The sequence below is a fragment of the Microtus oregoni genome, unplaced genomic scaffold (genome assembly GCF_018167655.1).
Source record: "Microtus oregoni isolate MIOR12 unplaced genomic scaffold, Mior012 000028F_ref0000031, whole genome shotgun sequence".
Taxonomy (NCBI): Eukaryota; Metazoa; Chordata; class Mammalia; order Rodentia; family Cricetidae; genus Microtus; species Microtus oregoni.
The window spans coordinates 18,699,931-18,718,679 of NW_024543087.1; the positions used below are offsets into that span (position 1 = coordinate 18,699,931).

Genomic DNA, 18,749 nt, shown 5'->3' on the forward strand with positions numbered 1-18,749 from the left:
TTTGGCAGTTTTATCGCTATTCTAAATTCACTATCATTATAGGAAAAGCTCAAAAAAAAAATCTTCCCAAAGCTGGAGTCAGCTAATCCTCTCAGCAGAGTGGAGTAGTTTCACTGGTTCCCCACTGACACAGGGGCCTTCTGGTAAGAGCTCGTGGCTTGCCACCAGGGAGGGCAAGGGTGAGGTGGCAGATGTTTTGCCCATATTTCAGCCTTTGAAGTAGGATTTTTGTCGGATGATCTGAATTTGATTAAATCACTACATCAGAATCCATAAAGAGGGAATTAGAACGAATACTCTTTGGGGGAATTGGGTAACTGTGGTTCTAGCCCAGACTCTTCCCTTTCTGACTCTGCAGTGTTGGGCAAGTCTCATGTGTTCTCCTTACCTCAGTCTCAACCATTGGTTAAATGAAGTGTTTGCCTGGAGGAATTCTACAACCAACACTATGATGATTTGCCATCACTGAGGTCGGAGGTCAGCAAATTGTGGCCAGCAGGCCAAACCTAGCTCACTGCCTGTTCTTGTGAGTGAAATTTTGCTAGAACATAGCAATGTTTATTCTTGAACTTGTACCTGCATCTGAATTTATGGTAGGACAGTGCAGATGAATGAATACGACAGCGATTGTATGGCCCGCACATTCTAAATTGGTGATTACCTGTCCCTTTTCAGAAAAACAGACCCCTGTTCTATCATTTCCCATTCCAAAAAAGGAGAAGAAATGGGGGCCATGAGGACTTGCTTTAACATTTTAGACAAAAAGCTGATTTCTGTCAAGCAACTGCTAGTATCTGAATATACCTTGGGAACTTCAGGGGGGTTAGGTGGAAATGTTCTAAGAGACCGGCACACCCAAGTCTGTGTCTGCAAGGATTCCTGAGTAAGCAATGTCCTGGGTGCATCAGTGAGATTGCAGCCAAAATATCTACCCCTGCAGTGCCTGTATCAGCTCTTTCCGGCCCACGTGCAGGATGCTTGGGGTGGGACAGCGAAGGAGAAGGCTTGGGTTCTATGATCAAGGTCACTCTGGAGGAAGAAGTGAGGGGAAAACATCTCTCCTGGTAAAATTCAGCACCATCAAGCCATCGCTTCCACAGGGAAGGTATCTCTGCCCGGGAGAGGCCACAGGAGCGGGAGGAATCCTGATCACACTGTCACGAGCTGAGCTCTGCATGCACTGCTTCTGCTTGCTCAGTGCCTCTCCCTGGCCTTGTGTTTTCACCTCATTTTCAAAACATCTCCACGGGGTGTGCAGGTGTTGGAATCTTCATCATTCTGTATTTCGCAGGAGAGCAAAGAGACGTCACGATGCCTTTGCCTCCAATCATGTAATACTTGGGGCGCTTGTGACTCCTAGCCAGTTGTCTCTGTGCATGGGCTCCTGCTGCTGCTCATTAGCTTGTGCATAGACAGGCTCTTCTGTAATGCATTTGTGTCCTGCACACAAGTCCTGCACACGTTCACAGAAGTGAGGGGAGGCTCTCAGCTAATGAAGCCACTTAAATGTAAAATTCGGGAGGTGGCCCGAGGGCAGTGTAGCTGGTGAGAGTAGAGCTAGGGGAGCATTTTTTTCCATGACCCCCATACTTCTCTGCATCTCCCGTGCCTTACCGTGTTACATATATACTGTTGTAGGAGGCTGCTAGTTAGTTCCCGGCTGCTCAGCACCGAAATAATCACACAGAAACTATATTATTTGCAATATTGTTTGGCCAATAGCTTAAGCGTATTTTTGGCTAACTCATATCTTAAATTAGCCCAACTCCATTAATCCGTGTATCACCACGAGGCTGTGCTTACCAAGTAAAGTTCTGGCATCTGTCTCTGGTGGGGCTACATGACTTCTCTAAGCTTTGCCTTCTTTCTCCCAGCATTCAGTTTACATCCCCCACCTCCATTCTGCCCTGTGCAGACCTAAGACCGTTTCTTTATTGGTATTCACAGCATACAGAGGGGAATCCCACATCAATATACAAACATTGCACCTTAGGAAATGATGGAGGTGAAGCCAAAACAAAGGTTAGTCTAAAGCAAGTAAGGATGTCATTCCTGCTCTGTGATGCAAGACACAGGAGGAGGGAGAGCTTCCAGCTGCCCTAAGAGACTATCGACAGTGCGGCTGCTCCTGACATGTGTACATCTGCTCCTCATGTGACATGTGACATCTGCTCCTCACACGTACTATTTTCTATATGCATGGAGCTTCTCTTGAAGTCTAGTAAGAGAAAATTAATTTAAAACCAACAGAAACAATAAAGATTCTTCCTTTTTTTTTAAAAAAAAAAAAACCTTTAAGGAGGAACTCCAGGATTAGAGCCCCAGTGTTTGGGGCTGCCTTTCCTCAGCTCACCTCCCTGAGAAGATAGCTCTGCCACTACCTGGTCCCCTTCATCATTGTTACCGTCTTCAGAGGGCTTGGGTGTGGGTGGGGTAGAGTCAAGGACCAGAGTGACTCCCAGACCTCCCTGAATGTCACTAATTCCTGAGGGAAAGGGGGACATTAAATATTTAGCTAAAAAGAGTAAAAAAAAAAATTTAACGGAAAAATAAATAAATAAAGCACCATGATGAGTCCAGAGAGGGCTGCAGAAGCCCAGACAGCGCTAGCTTGCTTCCTGAGTGAGTCCTGTGTTGCCAGGTTGCACTGGTCCCTGCATCATGTAGCTTGCTCTACGAGCCTTGCTGCTCAAAATGCACCTCATGACCAGTAGCCTCAGCACCACATGGATACTTAGTAGGAATATGGAATCCCCAGCTCCGTCCAGATCCGTTCCTTACAAATGTGTATTTTAAATAGGAGCTCTGGGCAAGTCACACCAAATATGCATTTGGATTCAGTGACTGGTCAGAGGATGTCTCGATTATTTCTGCCATGACTCTTAAATGTGTCATCTTTCTTCTTTGACATAAGATCACCACTGTCCCTGTGATACTGCAGGGTGGAGAGGAGGAAAAGACTGCTCAGTAAGAAGCAAGGAGAAGGACTTGTTTACTGAGTGCTGTGCTTGGCCAGCCAGGCGGCTTGAACTCACTTTGCCCCCTTTTCTACCTCTGGACTTGAGAGCTAGCAGCCTCCCCAGCAATGCCAAGAGTGGCCAGCTTGAAATAGCCCATAGAGCTCCTGGAAATTGCTTTGACCTTCAGCTATATAAGCCTTCGGGACTTGCCAGCCCTTTCCTGATGAGGGGGATGGAGCTTACCGCTCACTCTTGGCAGAACTGATTTTGAGTTCACCTGGAACATGCTTGTGATATGTTTAGTAACTCTTCAGGTTCAAACAAGACCTACACCTTTATAAACTGAACCCCTAAGCCTTCCTCTTTCCCGTCCCCAGCTTTGCCTGGGCACAGTGTCTGGCCTGGCAGGAATAGAGGGGGCAACAGTGAGTTGTCATCACGTGTGACTGTACCGTGAAGGCACGTGGTCAGGAACTGGGAAGGACAGACAGGCTGTTTCGTTAATTGGAATGTGTCCTCTTCAAAGTTCATGCCTTGAGGACCAATAATTCTATGCCCAGGGATCGACCCCGAGGAAAGAGCAGAGCCTCATCAAGTTGTGCAGGATAAATGTCATCCCTACAAAATCTATAAGAGCAAGAAGTTCAGAACAGAGCCCGTGCCCTCGGGGTCCACCCAAAAGGAGAATATATGTGGAAAGAAACTAGGTTCTACATTTAGTTTATTTTTACACTTTAAAATATGAATGAAAATAGCTTTGCTACTATGTAAAACAGCAATTGGTCCTCGCTTCCTTGAGCTGCGCTCAAATCAGCCATGTTTCTGTAAGGTTCGCTGGGAAGGAGCCTGGGTCTTCCCGTGGATGGATCTGGGCATGATGCTCAGAGTTTTACCAATGGGTGAGAGGCGTCTTAGCAATGCTCCTAAGGGAACAGGATTTCTCCCCCAGCCCCGTGGAGGCAAAGCGCAGGGCTGACTGGGGAGCCCACTCTGTGGAAGCACAGAGCCCTCACCCTTGAGTGAGCGCCAGCACCTTAACTTATAATTTGTTGTGTGTGGGTGTTCTGCCAGCATGGATGCGTGCATCCTACCTTCATGCCTTCATGCCCAGAGATGCCAGGAGAGAGTGTTTGATTCCCTGGATCTGGGGTCACAGGTGGGTGGTTGGGAGCCTCCATGTGGGTGCTAGGAACTGAGCTTACTCTTCTGTAAGAGCAGCTGATACTCTTATACGGTGAACCATCTCCCTAGTGCAGGTTCAGCTTTTGAATGGGAAGCTCCAGTGTGTTTCAGCTCTAGAGTGTTTTGCAAGGGCCCAAGGGGTCTCTTGGGAAGAAGTTTCCTAGCAGAGTTTATCACAGCTCTCACCCCTGAGAGATCTCACTTCCTTAACAATGACCATAAAGATGCAGAAACCTACAACCAGGCAGCCAAATGTTTATAGACAGGCCAGCAGGCTCACTTGTATGGGTACAAGATTGATGAAAAACATGTCTTCCTGCTGTTGTAGTGTTGGGGGAGTAATGAGACCTTTGAAAACACCAATAGTACAATTACTTGGAGAGGCCAAGGCAGAGGCCTTGGAGGAACCTGGAGACGCCAGGTTCAAAAATACGCAGGAGGGTCTGGCCATTGAGCCCTGAGGAAAGAGAATTATGACAGGACAGCCAGAGCAAAGACCAGGTAGGCCAGGTAACCACTCTGAAATCTTGGTTTTTCAAAATTTCACTCTTGGTGTTTGGCAGAGTGAAAGGGTCAAGGAAAACGTGGAATGAAATAACCAATCATAACATTGCAGTCCTGTGCCGGTTTGAAACACGCACCCTGATCTCTGCCCTGTTGTTTTTCACCTTTGCGCCAGCTCTGACCTCCTCCGTTCTGCTGGCCTCGGCACTGCAGGTGGCCCTTGTCCGCATTCTGCTTTTCACTGCAGCAAAGAGCTAGTGACCAAGTGTGACGAGGAGGTACGGGGAAAGGCGTGCTTATTAGCAGACATTTCCATTAGTTAAATGCATAGCACTCCTGTAAAGAGAGACTGACCCAAAGCCCCCCAGAATTTTGGCTCTACAGATACAGTTCCTGAGTTTTCTAACATAAACACCCACCTTTTAAATAACGATGCTGCGTTTAAACAGTTTTCTGAAAGAGGGTTGGTGGTTAAAACCTTGGCGCATCTCAAAACTATGAAAACTCTTATTATTTGGAATAAATCTCATTAATGTGCATGTGGTAATTGAATTACTCTCTAATTAATGGAGCGTTACCTGGGGCAAAGGTGGATTAGCTTCTCTTCTCTGGTTGCCCTTGAATGTCACCTTGGGTTTGTGGGAGAGATGATGAAGGCAATGAGGGCTGTGCATTGGTATTTCAGACACAAAGACCGTTACCAGGGCGGCTCCAGACATGTCCCCCGGACCATCAGTTTTCAACAGCGCCATGGCCCGGACCAAGATGAAACACATGAAGGAGTAAGTAGTGTGCTGGCTGTCCCCAGGGACACAGCGGCCAAAGTGTGATCCGGCGGGGCGATGCTGCCTTAGTTCCTTTGTGCGGTATAACAAAACGCCCGACACTGGGTTGTTCTGAACAGTGCAGGTGTTTCTCATCAGCTTTGCAGACTGGGAGGACAAATATCAAGGTCCCAGCAGACCCCTTGTCTGGTGATGATTGGACATCTCTGCTCCCAATAGGGTACTTTGCCACTCCATCCTCTCATGATGATTGACTGAAGTCCATCTTTTGTAAAAGCCTTAATCGCGTTCACCACCAGAAGCCCCACAGCTCTTTCCCTTCCAGCGTGTGGCCCTGTGGAAGTAAGGAGTCAGGTGCTTCCAGAACGGTGGTGCAGTAGGCCTGCGAGAGACCTGCCCATCTCAAAAGGGAAGAGTGCTGCAGAGGACAGGGCAACTGGACCCAAGCAAGTCCCAAATCCAAAAAAGTAAAGTGTGTGTGTGTGTGTGTGTGTCCTCCTGAGGCATCATCTGCCATATTTTTTGAGGTAGGTATCTCCTCAGCCAGGGAATCACTCTGTGGGCTAAGCTACTTGAACATCCAGTCCCAGGGATCCCCCTGTCTCCACCTCCCCAATACTAGGATTACAAACAGCTACTATCACACCTGGGTGTTTTAACGTGTATGCTGGGGGTTGAATTTTTAGGTCCTCATACTTTCAAGGTAATCTGCTGACTAACTGAACTATTTTCTCAGCCCAGTAAAAGTAATCTTGAGGCTTAAGAATAATCTATGACTCTGAGTCCCATCCTCTAGACATAGCAGGATGGAAAGGCCCATGTTACAGCCTTTCCCAGGCTGGTGTCACGTGCTGGTAGCACTAGCGTGGCCTTAGTCCCACAGTTTCACTGGATACTGCCTTGGGGGTAGTAGCCCTACCCCTGAAACAATTCTCTGCCTGGGCTTGAAGGTTCTCCAGTACATACTTTGAATCTAGGTGAAGGTAACTGTCTCCTCGCCATAGATTTCACACTCTGTGAATCTGAAGAGTTAGCTGCACAGACCCTGCCAGAGGTAGAGTGTGTTCCTACCCCAGCAGTGGCCTAGGCTACATCTGGGCCCACTTGAGCCATGCAACATTGTGGCAAATACATGAAGCGGACACTTGAGTCAGTGATGGGCAGCAGATCTGGAGTTCTGTGAGGTCTGGGCTTCCCCTATGAAACTGTTATCCCAAGTCCCTGATACCCTGTGGTGGGGATGGACCTTGGAAGATCTCTGCAATGCCTTTGGGATAATTCTTCCATTGTTCTATTCAAACAAATATTACCAAATATTTATTTGGATATACTATTGGTATTCTCTTTCAAACATACTTTATTATTATTATTTTATATGATCAGGATGAGAATTACCTTTTTTTTTCTTTTTTTGTTTTTTTTTTGGGGGGGGGGGCAGGGTTTCTCTGTAGCTTTGGAGGCTGTCCTGGAACTCCCTCTGTAGGCCACGCTGGCCTCAAACTCACTGAGATCCACCAGGCTCTGCCTCCTGAATGCTGGGGTTAAAGGTGTGCGCCACCACTGCCCGGCTGAGAAATGCCATTTTTAACTCACTTTTCTCTTCTCACATTTTCCTACAAGTAGTCACAAAATTATGCCTCCACCGTCACACTTTGCCTAAAGATTTCTTCTTCTAAATATGATGTTTCGGCAGCAGCAAAAGTTCTTACTTCTAACGAACTTGAACATGGCTGCAGTTCAGCCAAGGGTTTTGCCTCTTTATAATGAGGGCAACTTTGCCTCTCGTTTCTAATGGCGGCTTCCTTCTGGATTGGCATCAGAGCAGTCCTTGCTATCCACCTCGCACTCAGTACTCGGTTCATGAGCTGAGACCATCTCTGAGCAGCCTGAGGTTCTCTACAGCTTCCTTCTCTGGCCCTTCATCAGGATAGCACTTCACAGTCTAGCCTCCACCTGTTAGCCTGTCCCAAAGTTGCACCGCATGTTTAGATAGCTGTGACATCTGGAAACAAATTCTGTCTGTCCTCTTGTGTTTCTGTAGAAAAATAGTTCAAACTTGGTTCTTTGTAAACATTGAACTTTCTTGTGAGTGCGGAAGTCCGAGATTGAGGCACCGGCCTGTTCACTGCCTGGTAAGGGCTCAGTTTCTGTTTCCCAGATGGTACTTCATGCTATATACTCATAGGGCAGAAGGGACAGAACGGTAAACAAGGGGCCTAGCCGCTTCCCTCCAGCCATTTTATCAGCTCGGTAAACCTCTTCATGACTGTTGAAATACTGTAACCTGATCAGATCCCAGATAGGCCCAGTTCTTCGTATAGTGGTACTGAGGTTGATTTTCACTGTGTGTTTTGGGGGAGCACAACATTCAAACAGATGCATTTCAATTGGCCTCCTCCACAAAAGTATGTGCAGTGGTAGATGGGATCAGGAACACTGGCCAGAAGATGCCCGGATCTCCATCCCAAGCTCCTGTGACAGGTCTTGTGACAAGAGGTGCTTAACTTCCTACTCTAACCCCTCCCATCTGGTCCATGTCTGTAGGTCAGAGTCCAGCATGCCTTCCCCACAATGGAATACATAGTAATTGTTTTTAGGCTTCATAAGCCTGCAGTTTCTGTTACAATTACTCCCACAATGGAATACATAGTAAATGTTTTTAGGCTTCACAAGCCTACAGTTTCTGTTACAATTTCTCAACTTTTGTCCTACAATACAAAAGCAGCCACAGGCAATATGGCAATAATTGTACATGGCCATCTTTCTTGGCCACATTATTTTTAAGAGCAAATGTTAATTTTGTATAATTTTCAGACCTCACAAAGATTTTTCTTTTCTTTATTGTTTTTTTTCTTTTTGTAGTGCTGATGATTGAATCCAAGGCCCGAGCATGTTAAGGCAAGAGCTCTCTGCCAGTGAGCTATGGCCACAGTTCAATTTTTTCCCCAACTGCTGAAAATACGACAATTCCTAATTCACAGGCTGTATGAACGCAAGAGGGGGTGGAATTGGCCTGTGAACTGTGTGTTTTCCTGGCTCATACTACCAGTATTACAACTGAATTTCCCTCTGAAATCTATCGTCTAGATGAGCAATAGTTAGGGAAGGTGAGGGAGAATTGTTTCCCAGGCAGATTGCTTAGGAATTGTTCTTGTAATAGATTGTGTCATCCCAATCACTGCTTGAAAGAAAACTCGCTGAACGATTTCCAAATAGAAAGCTGTGTTTGTGAGTTCTGCCTACAACAGGGTACGTACAGGGTAACTCAGTTACCATGACAACAACTGAGTCCCAGGAACTAGAAGTGGGGGACTTGGGGCTCCTTTTCCCATCTCTTCCTACCTCCATCTCTCCTGATGAGAAAGAAGAGAAAGATTTACTAATCTCTCAATTGATGATCTTTAAAGAGAAAGACAGTGGCTGACGTTTTTCATTCATGGTCATGAGGGTTTTTGTCATTTAAGACTTCATTACTTTTTGCATTGCACAGAATGTCCCGTTACCTAGCATATTAAAGAATACTTGAAATAATTCAAATCAAAGAGACTTTGCCAAATTGAATGACCAAAGTTCGTTCTAGTTATTTCATTACATTGGTAGGTTGTTCTCTTGTTAGTTTTTTTTTAATTTTATATATATATATACATATATATATATGATAAGTTACTACTGATTATCATTTATTGGTTTTAAAATAAAAAGCATAAAAGGCTTCATTTACATGTTGAAAATATCCATCACTCAACACAACAAATCAACTCCAAACATTGATGTAAAATCATTAACCATTTAGCCACTCAGCTGAACAGTTTTATACACTGGCCTTGGGTGCATTGTGCTGACACTTTTGTCTAGTTTCGATCATGGATTGATACTCATATCTAATTGCATACAATATATTTTGATTGCATTCTTTCCTCTCCCCCAATTCCTTCCAGAGCCTCCCCATCCACCTACCTACACAACTTCATATGTTCTCTCTCTCTAAAAAAATATAAAATAAGGCCAAAGAAAGCAAGCAAAAAATAACATACAGAAATACCGAAACAAAACGAAAATGCGCGCGCGCACACACACACACACACGTGGGCACACGCAAACCCAAACCATGGAGTTTGTTTTGTGTTGGTCAGCTGCTCCCAGAGGAGTGGGATTCAGAGAGGTGAAGAGAAGGGAGGAGAGGCTGCCAGGGAGCCAGTTTTGGTCAAGTCCTTGGCTTTACTAAAATAGGTGGTTTCACAACCTTTGCTGAGTGAGTTTCTTTCTTTGTTCTGTTTTGAGACAGGTTTTCTCATCATAGCACAGGTTGGCCTGAAACTCACTATCCTTCTGCTTCTGTCTGCTGAATGAGTGATGGAATTATAGGTGTGGACCATGATTTTCTAAGATTCGGCTTCCTGGTCTGCCAAGTGGTAACATTATTTCTACAGCTGAACCCTTGGGGTGCCAACTCAGGATGGAGCTTAATATACAGGTTTGGAGGGGTGTGCTCTTGAGATTGACATGTGTAATTTAAAAAGAGAAGTAAGCAGGCTGTCTGTAGAGAAACATACACACACACACACACACACACACACACGAACATGAGCAAATTGTGTGTGAGTGCCCACAGGTGCCAGCTAGGTGACTTAGTATATTCAGTGTTCAACACAAAATAAACCTGAGCGCAGTAGTCGAGGGAGGGTGAGGGGACGCAGTGATTGGATTCATAATCCTGCTTGCCGCTTGTCCTAGCTTCATTGTCAACTTGAGTCTCAACTGAAGGATGGCTCATATTCAGATTTGCCTGAAGAGGATCGCTTGACTGTCTTGTTGTGGAAGAGCCAACTGTGAGCAGCACCATTCCCAGAGCAGGTGCTCGTAGGATGTATGAGAAAGTTAGCTTAGAAGGAGCTGAGTGTGGAAGCCAACCAGCAAGGAGCATTGACCTTGCTTTCTATTTAAAGTCCTGCTTGGGTTCCTGTGCTGACTTTTCTTAGTGATGGACTGTGACCTAGACATTTAAGTCAAGCAAACCCTTTCTTGTCCTAAGCTGCTTTAGGTCACAGTGTTTGGCTACAGCAGCAGAAGTCAAACTATGGCACCAATGATCAGTGTGCGTGCTTGGAAGAGTCTCACAACGTCTTTGCGCCTTAGGTTTCTCTCCTGTACGTGTGATGTCCTCAGAGGCCTGTGTTTAAGGTGCTTTGAAAAAAAACATGACAGCACGCCTTTAATCCCAGCACTCGGGAGGCAGAGGCAGGTGGATCTCTGCGAGTTCGAGGCCAGCCTGGTCTACAAAAGCTAGTTCCAGGACAGGAACCAAAAGCTACGGAGAAACCCTGTCTCGAAAATCCAAAAAAAAAGAAAAGAAAAAAACATGACAATACATTGAACACAGATTATTGTCATGTTCAGTTCAGGTCCAGGGATAGCCCTGAATGGGACATCAAGGGAATAAAGAAAAGACGACTGCACAGACACAACATGCTGGGTCTGGTGGTCGGGACCCTCTGATGGAGAAGCTGCAGGGCCTTGGATGCTCAGCGTGTTATGGCTTAGATTTGAGCAGAGGCAGATTGTTGCACAGCTACAGCAAGGGTAGTCTTTGCTGATCTAGGCAGAAGCAGTCTCTGTGGGAACAGTCTTCAGGCCATAAATGTCCTGGAGGGGAAAGCCATGGTGGATGTTTTCTAGACACACTATTGACACTCACACTTGGATCCTCGAGGAAGGGTTTGCCATTTCTTGAGACTCACCCCAGGGCAAGGCTTTGCCATTCACCCAGGAGTCTGGGGTTAGGTTCCTTGGCGTTGCTGTGCTGTATTAGCCTCCACATTCACTCAGGACTTAACTCACACAGGCTTCCTTCACTCCTCGTGGTTTATGGAAATTTACAAGCATTTAATAGCTGTTGGTGGCTTATAATGAGCCCCTCATACCTGGGTGTTTGCTTCCTATTGGAAAGCCTCAAGCCAAGTATCTGAAGTGTAGTCAAGGGTTGGTCTTCTGAGAGACGTTTTTGACCTGAGGGCATCTGCCAGTGAAGAAGCTATTTGTAAAGATACACATCGCTTTAGACAAAGCATTAATGCCGGTTTGGTAGGAAACTATCAGCAAGGCAGTGACTATGTAACCTAAACCATTTTTCATCTTCTAGCACCTCGCTTTCTGCCACAGCCTCTTCTTGCTCCTGTATAGGAGGCCAATCCAAAAATGAATGTCCTCTTTTGGGAATAGGCCTCAAAGCCATTGGAATGTTGGAAGAATGACAAGAAATCAGTATGGACTTCTTTTTGCTGAGCAATTTCCATGTACATTCAAAGATCGTGCTACTTAATATGTATGTATGTGTGTATTCACCTCCTAAAACCTCTGTGCTAGAGCAAGGTTTCTAAATGTGTGTTGAGAAGAACCTTTTTACAACCATAAGCTAGATTTGGCCCATGTCTGTATCTAGGCTGTGTCTGGAGAAGAAGACCCTGTGCAATGGCAGCTAGGCAGTACTCACCTGAGGAGAGTGACATACAGTCACCAACAGATGGTTCCTTTGGCTCACATAGGCTGCGGCAAGAAGGGCTCATTCCACCTCAATAGACTGTTCTTTTAGCCTCAGCTTTCCACAGCCAATGGTCTCGTTAGTGTCCCAGACCTCATAACAGCATGAGCATGGCCGGGAAGCTATGACAAATGCAGGCGTCTGGAATTGCCTCTCCCGAATCAGAACTTGCCTTGTAACAAACTGTCTGGAGAGTCATGTCACACCAATGTTGGGGATGTTTGTTACCAATGACACATCATAACAAAAGTCAAATGACACATAACATATATTCATATTAATGTATTTGTTATGACTCTCAAATTTTTAGGACTTAAAATATGGCTGTTTGCATGTATTTTAATAAGGAAGATGTATTATTGATATCCAGTGAGCCTTCTGGGCCCTTTTAACGTGCAGTTCTGAGTTTTGGCAGTAGCACCACTTCTACTTATGTAAAATATAAAATTCCATTGCCATTTACACTTCCAAGTTCATAGTTCCATCAGTTTTGACAGCACAGTCAAGATTAAGGAACAGTGCGATCTCCTCCCAAATTCTTTCCCGGTGTCTCCTCGTGGGTCAGATCCTTCCATCACATCCTGTCCCTGGCGGCCTCCATCTGCTGTCTGCGTCTGTATTTCCTTTTCCAAAATGTCACGTAGGTGGAGTAACTATTCCATCATAGACTGTGACTGTGACTAGGACAGTGGATAGGAGTCTAGATGAAGAATTTGGCAGGTGTTGGAGTCTGCGCTTCTGAATTCCTTTGTCCCTCTTTGAATTATTACACGGGGAGGCAGGTTTTGAGCTAGTGCCTGGCACCTCGCTAGCATTTGTTCCTAAATCATTTAGTTCCAAGGGTTCCATTAAAGGAATTTGCCACCTAGCAGATTGTGAGGCTGAACTTCTGGTTTTAATGCTAGAGACTTGCCAGGTTTTTATAACTGTCAAGAGCTCTTAGTACCTAGGCACAATAAAAGTAGCCTCCACTGTCATACAACTGAGACTTCTAGGGATTAGATCTACTCTACCAAGACTCAACCTGATACTGGGAAGCCATAGGAAAGACCTGAAGGTTTGAGCCAGGCTGAGATCTCCTTGTATCTTGAGGCTGAGCCTGGAGGTCATCATGGCTGTGGCTAGAGTGAATGGCCAGAAAGATCGACAGCTCACTTGGCTCTGAGTCCCCAGCACTGGATTTAAAGGCAGCTTTTTATGTCAGTGCTGGGGATTGGAACCTAGGACCTCATGTTTGCACAACAAGCACTTCTCTGACTGAGCCATCTCCCTAGTGCCTCATAGGAGAGGCTGCCTATCACACTGGTATGTGGAATTGGCCACAGTCATCAATGTCCCTGTGCAAGTACAGCTGGAACAGCGTGTGCACCTCCCAATGCTGCACACTGGTTCATCTTCCCCTTGTGTGACATTGCCAGATGGCAGTAGGCCTTATGTCTGCAGAGCCTTCCCTCAGTGCTGTGTGAGGGCACAGGTGAGAGAAGGAGGGAGAAACTATGAAAACGTTTCTGGGAGTTTCCTTGAACTTGCCTATAAACTGTTTGAGATATCTTACCAAGGTCAGAAAGCAGCCCTGGCAGAGAGGGCTGAAGTCAGCTCTTTAGAGGCTGTGGCAGGCATGAGAAGGTTCCATAAGCAGCACTGAGGTCCGATGCAGTAATTGGTCCAGCATTCAGTAGCTCATTCCCCTGTTGTTGAAATTGTCCCTTCACTGTCAATCATGGTAAGAGCTTAACAAGGAGGGTTACACTGCAGGTGAGAAGCCTGTGGCCTTCACTGTCCTCAGCAGCTTGATCCGTGGTGTCTGGTGCAGTACCAGTGGCTTGTAAGCATCACGGTTTAGCAGTACACTTGTTAAGAAAATGTTTGCCCCGAGGAGGGACATGAAGTTTGTACTAGTGTCGGGTCAGGTTCTGAGCCAAACCAAAGCTGTGTCCCTGTGATGTGGAATGAGGCTTGCTCTTAACACCTTCCTCTCTGCGGGAGTGCACTAAAGCAGACACCTGCTATTGCATGTCGCTCATGCCTTCTACATATGGGATGGGCAGGCCTCCTGTCTTATCAACAATTAGGTGATATTCGCAGAATTCTAAACTTTTCCACTGCCTGACATTTCAGAAGTGGCAGGCTACAGATCAAGATGTCTGAGAGTCTGAGAGTATAGTTAAATCTGGTTAAAACCCAATACTGGTAAGCACTGCCCAGGGAGGTTGGGAAGAGATCTGGGTGACAAAGCAGGCGAGGTCCATCAGGAATTCTAGTGGAGCCTTGTTGTCACCGTGAGCATTTTATGTGCCCGGAAGCACTCTCTGGAGCCTGGTCACTGACTTGGTGGTTGTTAGCACATGGCAACTCTACTGGATTGGCGATAAGGAAAGGGTGAATGGAAGGAATGTTATTCTAAATGTGGCAGGTAGGACCGCCTCTGCTCACACTCCGTCCCCTTCTGCTTGCTGTCCTGTGTCAGGACATATTTTGATAGCATCTCATTTGTTCAGGCCAGGCTTTTTGTTCTGTGTGTGAAGAGCTTACTATTCTATTTACTATTTCAGCATTTCCAGTGCCTTATGAATAAAGCCATTTCTGTCATACTGATTGAAATAACCCTTCCGTGGAAAAACAGATGAAGCTATGGTTCTTTTCCTCAGGTGTTCAGATCTGATCTGAGCGATGTTAGACATAGCTCCACCACTTCATTTCTTAAAAAAAAAAAAGACAGGTGTCATGGAGCAGCTCTGAGGCGACAGCTGATTAAACTGGCACTTCAATGTTAGGACAGTGAAGCTCTGTATACACATAGCACTTGGCTAACACTTGGTAGCCAGCAAGTAGAGTACAAGTAGAGGCGGGGCTGCATGCCTGTGCGGAGTGAGAGACCCTTCCAGGATCCGGTCAGGCCTCCTTCCCTGTTGTCTTAAGGGCTGGGGTCAATTAGTTACTCTTTTCTTGAGAGTTTGTTGGGTGTGAGGCATTAGCTATGGGCAGTCAGTGTACAACTCATGATCTTATGAGGGCAAATGCATAATTGAAAGTTTGGTTCAAAAAGCTGGAAGTAAATGGTGGCTGGCGAGGTAGCCAACTTGGCAAAAAAAAAAAAAATCCGTGCTTTTTTTTCTTGTTATTTTAAAAGGTGAGCATGGTTGATATATTTTGGCCATCCAGTGCTGGAGAAGTAGACATGGGAGGATACCAAGGCTTTATTGGTTAAGTAGCCTAGTCTGCATGGTGAGTTACAGGCCAGTGAGAAAGTCTGTCTTAAAAATCGGTGAATGGCATCTGAGGAATGGCACCAAAGGTCAAGGTCAACTTGTGTGTGAACACACACACATGCTCACACATATACACATGGAACACACACATGCTCACACATATACACATAGAACACACTCATGCTCACATATATACACATGGATCACACACATGATCACATATATACACATAGAACACACACGCATGCTCACATATATACACATGGAACACACACACATGCTCACATATATACACATGGATCACACACATGCTCACATATATACACATAGAACACACACGCATGCTCACATATATACACATGGAACACACTCATGCTCACATATATACACATGGATCACACACATGATCACATATATACACATAGAACACACACGCATGCTCACATATATACACATGGAACACACACACATGCTCAAATATATACACATGGATCACACACATGCTCACATCTATACACATAGAACACACACGCATGCTCACATATATACACATGGAACACACTCATGCTCACATATATACACATGGAACACACACATGCTCACATATATACACATGGAACACACTCATGCTCACATATATACACATGGAACACACACATGCTCACATATATACACATGGAACACACACATGCTCACACATATACACATAGAACACACTCATGCTCACATATATACACATGGATCACACACATGATCACATATATACACATAGAACACACACGCATGCTCACATATATACACATGGAACACACACACATGCTCAAATATATACACATGGAACACACACGCATGCTCACATATATACACATGGAACACACTCATGCTCACATATATACACATGGAACACACTCATGCTCACATATATACATGGAACACACACACATGCTCACATATATACACATAGAACACACTCATGCTCACATATATACATGGATCACACACATGCTCACATATATAAACATGGAACACACACATGCTCACATATATACACATGGAACACACTCATGCTCACATATATACACATAGAACACACACACATGCTCACATATATAAACATGGAACACACACATGCTCACATATATACACATGGAACACACTCATGCTCACATATATACATGGAACACACACACATGCTCACATATATACACATGGATCACACACATGCTCACATATATACACATGGAACACACTCATGCTCACATATATACACATGGAACACACTCATGCTCACACTTATACACATAGAACACACACATGCTCACATATATACACATGGAACACACTCATGCTCACATATATACACATGAAACACACACACATGCACACATACACAATGGAACATACCCACATGTATGCATATTTATACATAGTGCACCCATGTGCACATATGTACACATAGAACACACACATGCATACATATCTACACATAGAATATACATGCTGTAGGGTGAAAAGGACAACTGGGGCAAGAAACCAACCAATCACTGAGAACCCTGACTCTGAATCCAGAGAAAGAAACACAGCCTGGATTTGAGAGCTGAGCCAGGAAAGAAAACATCTTAATCCCTGAACCCAGGACTAAAGACAGGTGCTCTGGCTCTGAAACTAGTGTCAAAGAAACACACTTTGTCCCTAGAATTAAAGCCAGTGAAAGAAATATGCCCTGGTCCTAAGATTAGAGTCAAAAAGCTGAAAAGGACCAGCGAAAGAAACACAGATTGGCCATGAAGTCAGTCATCCTGCCCCTGACCAGCTAAACCTCCAATTCCTGAGCAGGGAAAAAATTCACCAATCTCCTTTCTTCCTGGGAAAACTCTACCCCTATATAAGCCCCTCCACCCCTTCTATAGAGAGCTGCTGTTAAGTGGCCAAGGCAGCCACTCTCCTGGATTCCTCCTTCCCAAATAAATCTCTTTCTCAAAAGAGTCTTGGGTGAGGACTTTCATTTCCTGGTGCAGAGAAAAAGAACCTGGCTAGGAAGTCCCTTAGCAGACAGAGCTGAAAAACCTTGCTCAGATGCTCCTTAGGGGGCCTTAGCAAGGCAGAGGAGCAGAACAGAAGAACCTTGCTAGGATGTGCCTTAAGGGGGCTGAGCAAGGCTGAGGAGGGGAGGAGATTGCTATATTTCTGCAGGGGGGGTTCCCCTAGCAGAGTGTTAGCAGAAGAAACATCTTGGGCTGGAGAAGAAGCAGATAGCTCTGCTAGGATGTTCCCATAAGGAAGCAGAGCAAAACTCAGCTGTAGTGGCTCTCCAGGACAGGAGCAGGATCCCTATAACCTGCGCAGAGACCATCCCCCACCGCACCCCAGCTTCAGGTATCCTGGCTTCCCAGTCAGGACACCTTTCCTCCAGGGCTGAGCTGTCCCAGAATGAACCAAACTCTCAAGAAAGGGGAGCTGTGTCTCCACAGGAATTCTCTGTTGTAAGCTTAGTCCCTAGTGTGGTGATACTGAGAGACAATGGAGCCTTTGGGGGGAATCCAGGATAAGATGGTTAGTCATTTAGAATGACTAGGAAAGCAATGGAGAGGACTCTCTCTCACTCTCTCTGTATGTCTCTCTCTACCTCTCTATCACTCCTCCTTTCCTCTCCCTCCCTCTCTCTGTCTGTCTGTCTCTTTGTCTATCTGTCTCTCCCCACTCCCTTCTCAGTGTATCCTCCCTCCTAAACATTTGTACTGTAGCACCTCCTATCATGACGCTTGCCCCAGAGCTGAACAGAAGCTGGTGCCATGCTCTCAAGCCCGTTGAACTCTTGGGCTATGCACTCAGAAACCTTTCTCTTCATAGCCTCAAATGTTTCATAGGGTGGTGGGACACAGCAGGACAGCAAGTGTCATCTCTTTGTTTAATTTAGTAGCATTTGGTGACCTCCCGCTGTTTATAGAAACTAGTGCTTACGATTAGAGGGAGCACAGAGAAATAAAAGATGAAATATATTTGCCTTTGAGAGACTGAAAGCTGACCTCATTTAAGGATATATTTATTTTCTAATATTTCATCAGGATCATTTTTAAAAAATGACTCACAGTTAGCACATCTGAATAACATATTTTGCTGATCTGGGCTTAACACTTACACCTGAAAAAAATTTTTAGTCTCTGTTAGTATCAGGAAAAAGATAATAAACCTTGTTGAATAATATAGAGGAAGTAAATAATGAAAGATAATTTTGGAAGTCAGGGTGCTGTGTGAATTCACTGCCTGGCTGTGTGAATAGCCAAGTTCTGAGTTTCTACAAAGCCAGGCTGAACGGGCATCAAGACGGCCCAGCTCTAACCCTCGTTATCAAGAATGCCAAAGCATTAGCAGTCCTTCAGGCAGGACCAAGCTTTTCACATGGCTTTGGACATACAGCATGCTGACTGTATCAGCCTGGGTGGTTTCACGGGAAACATACTTGTGAATTTCACAAAGGTGGCTCACTGGATGAAAAACCAACCACCCAATGGTGAACTAAGCCTTGCACTATTTGGGGGGCTTAGCTAAGTATGTTTGCTTCTCAGTTCTC

General features: G+C 45.3%; 1 protein-coding gene across 2 annotated transcripts in view; it reads left to right on the forward strand.

Moving 5' to 3' along the window:
- The window catches only part of Nek11 (NIMA related kinase 11), a 215,468-nt gene that overhangs the window by 179,688 nt on the left and 17,031 nt on the right, over nt 1-18,749 (forward strand). For both annotated transcript variants that reach the window (XM_041677504.1, XM_041677505.1), the window contains one exon: nt 5,332-5,428. In XM_041677504.1, the coding sequence (XP_041533438.1) occupies nt 5,332-5,428 (97 nt within the window). The remainder of the gene's footprint in view (nt 1-5,331; nt 5,429-18,749) is intronic.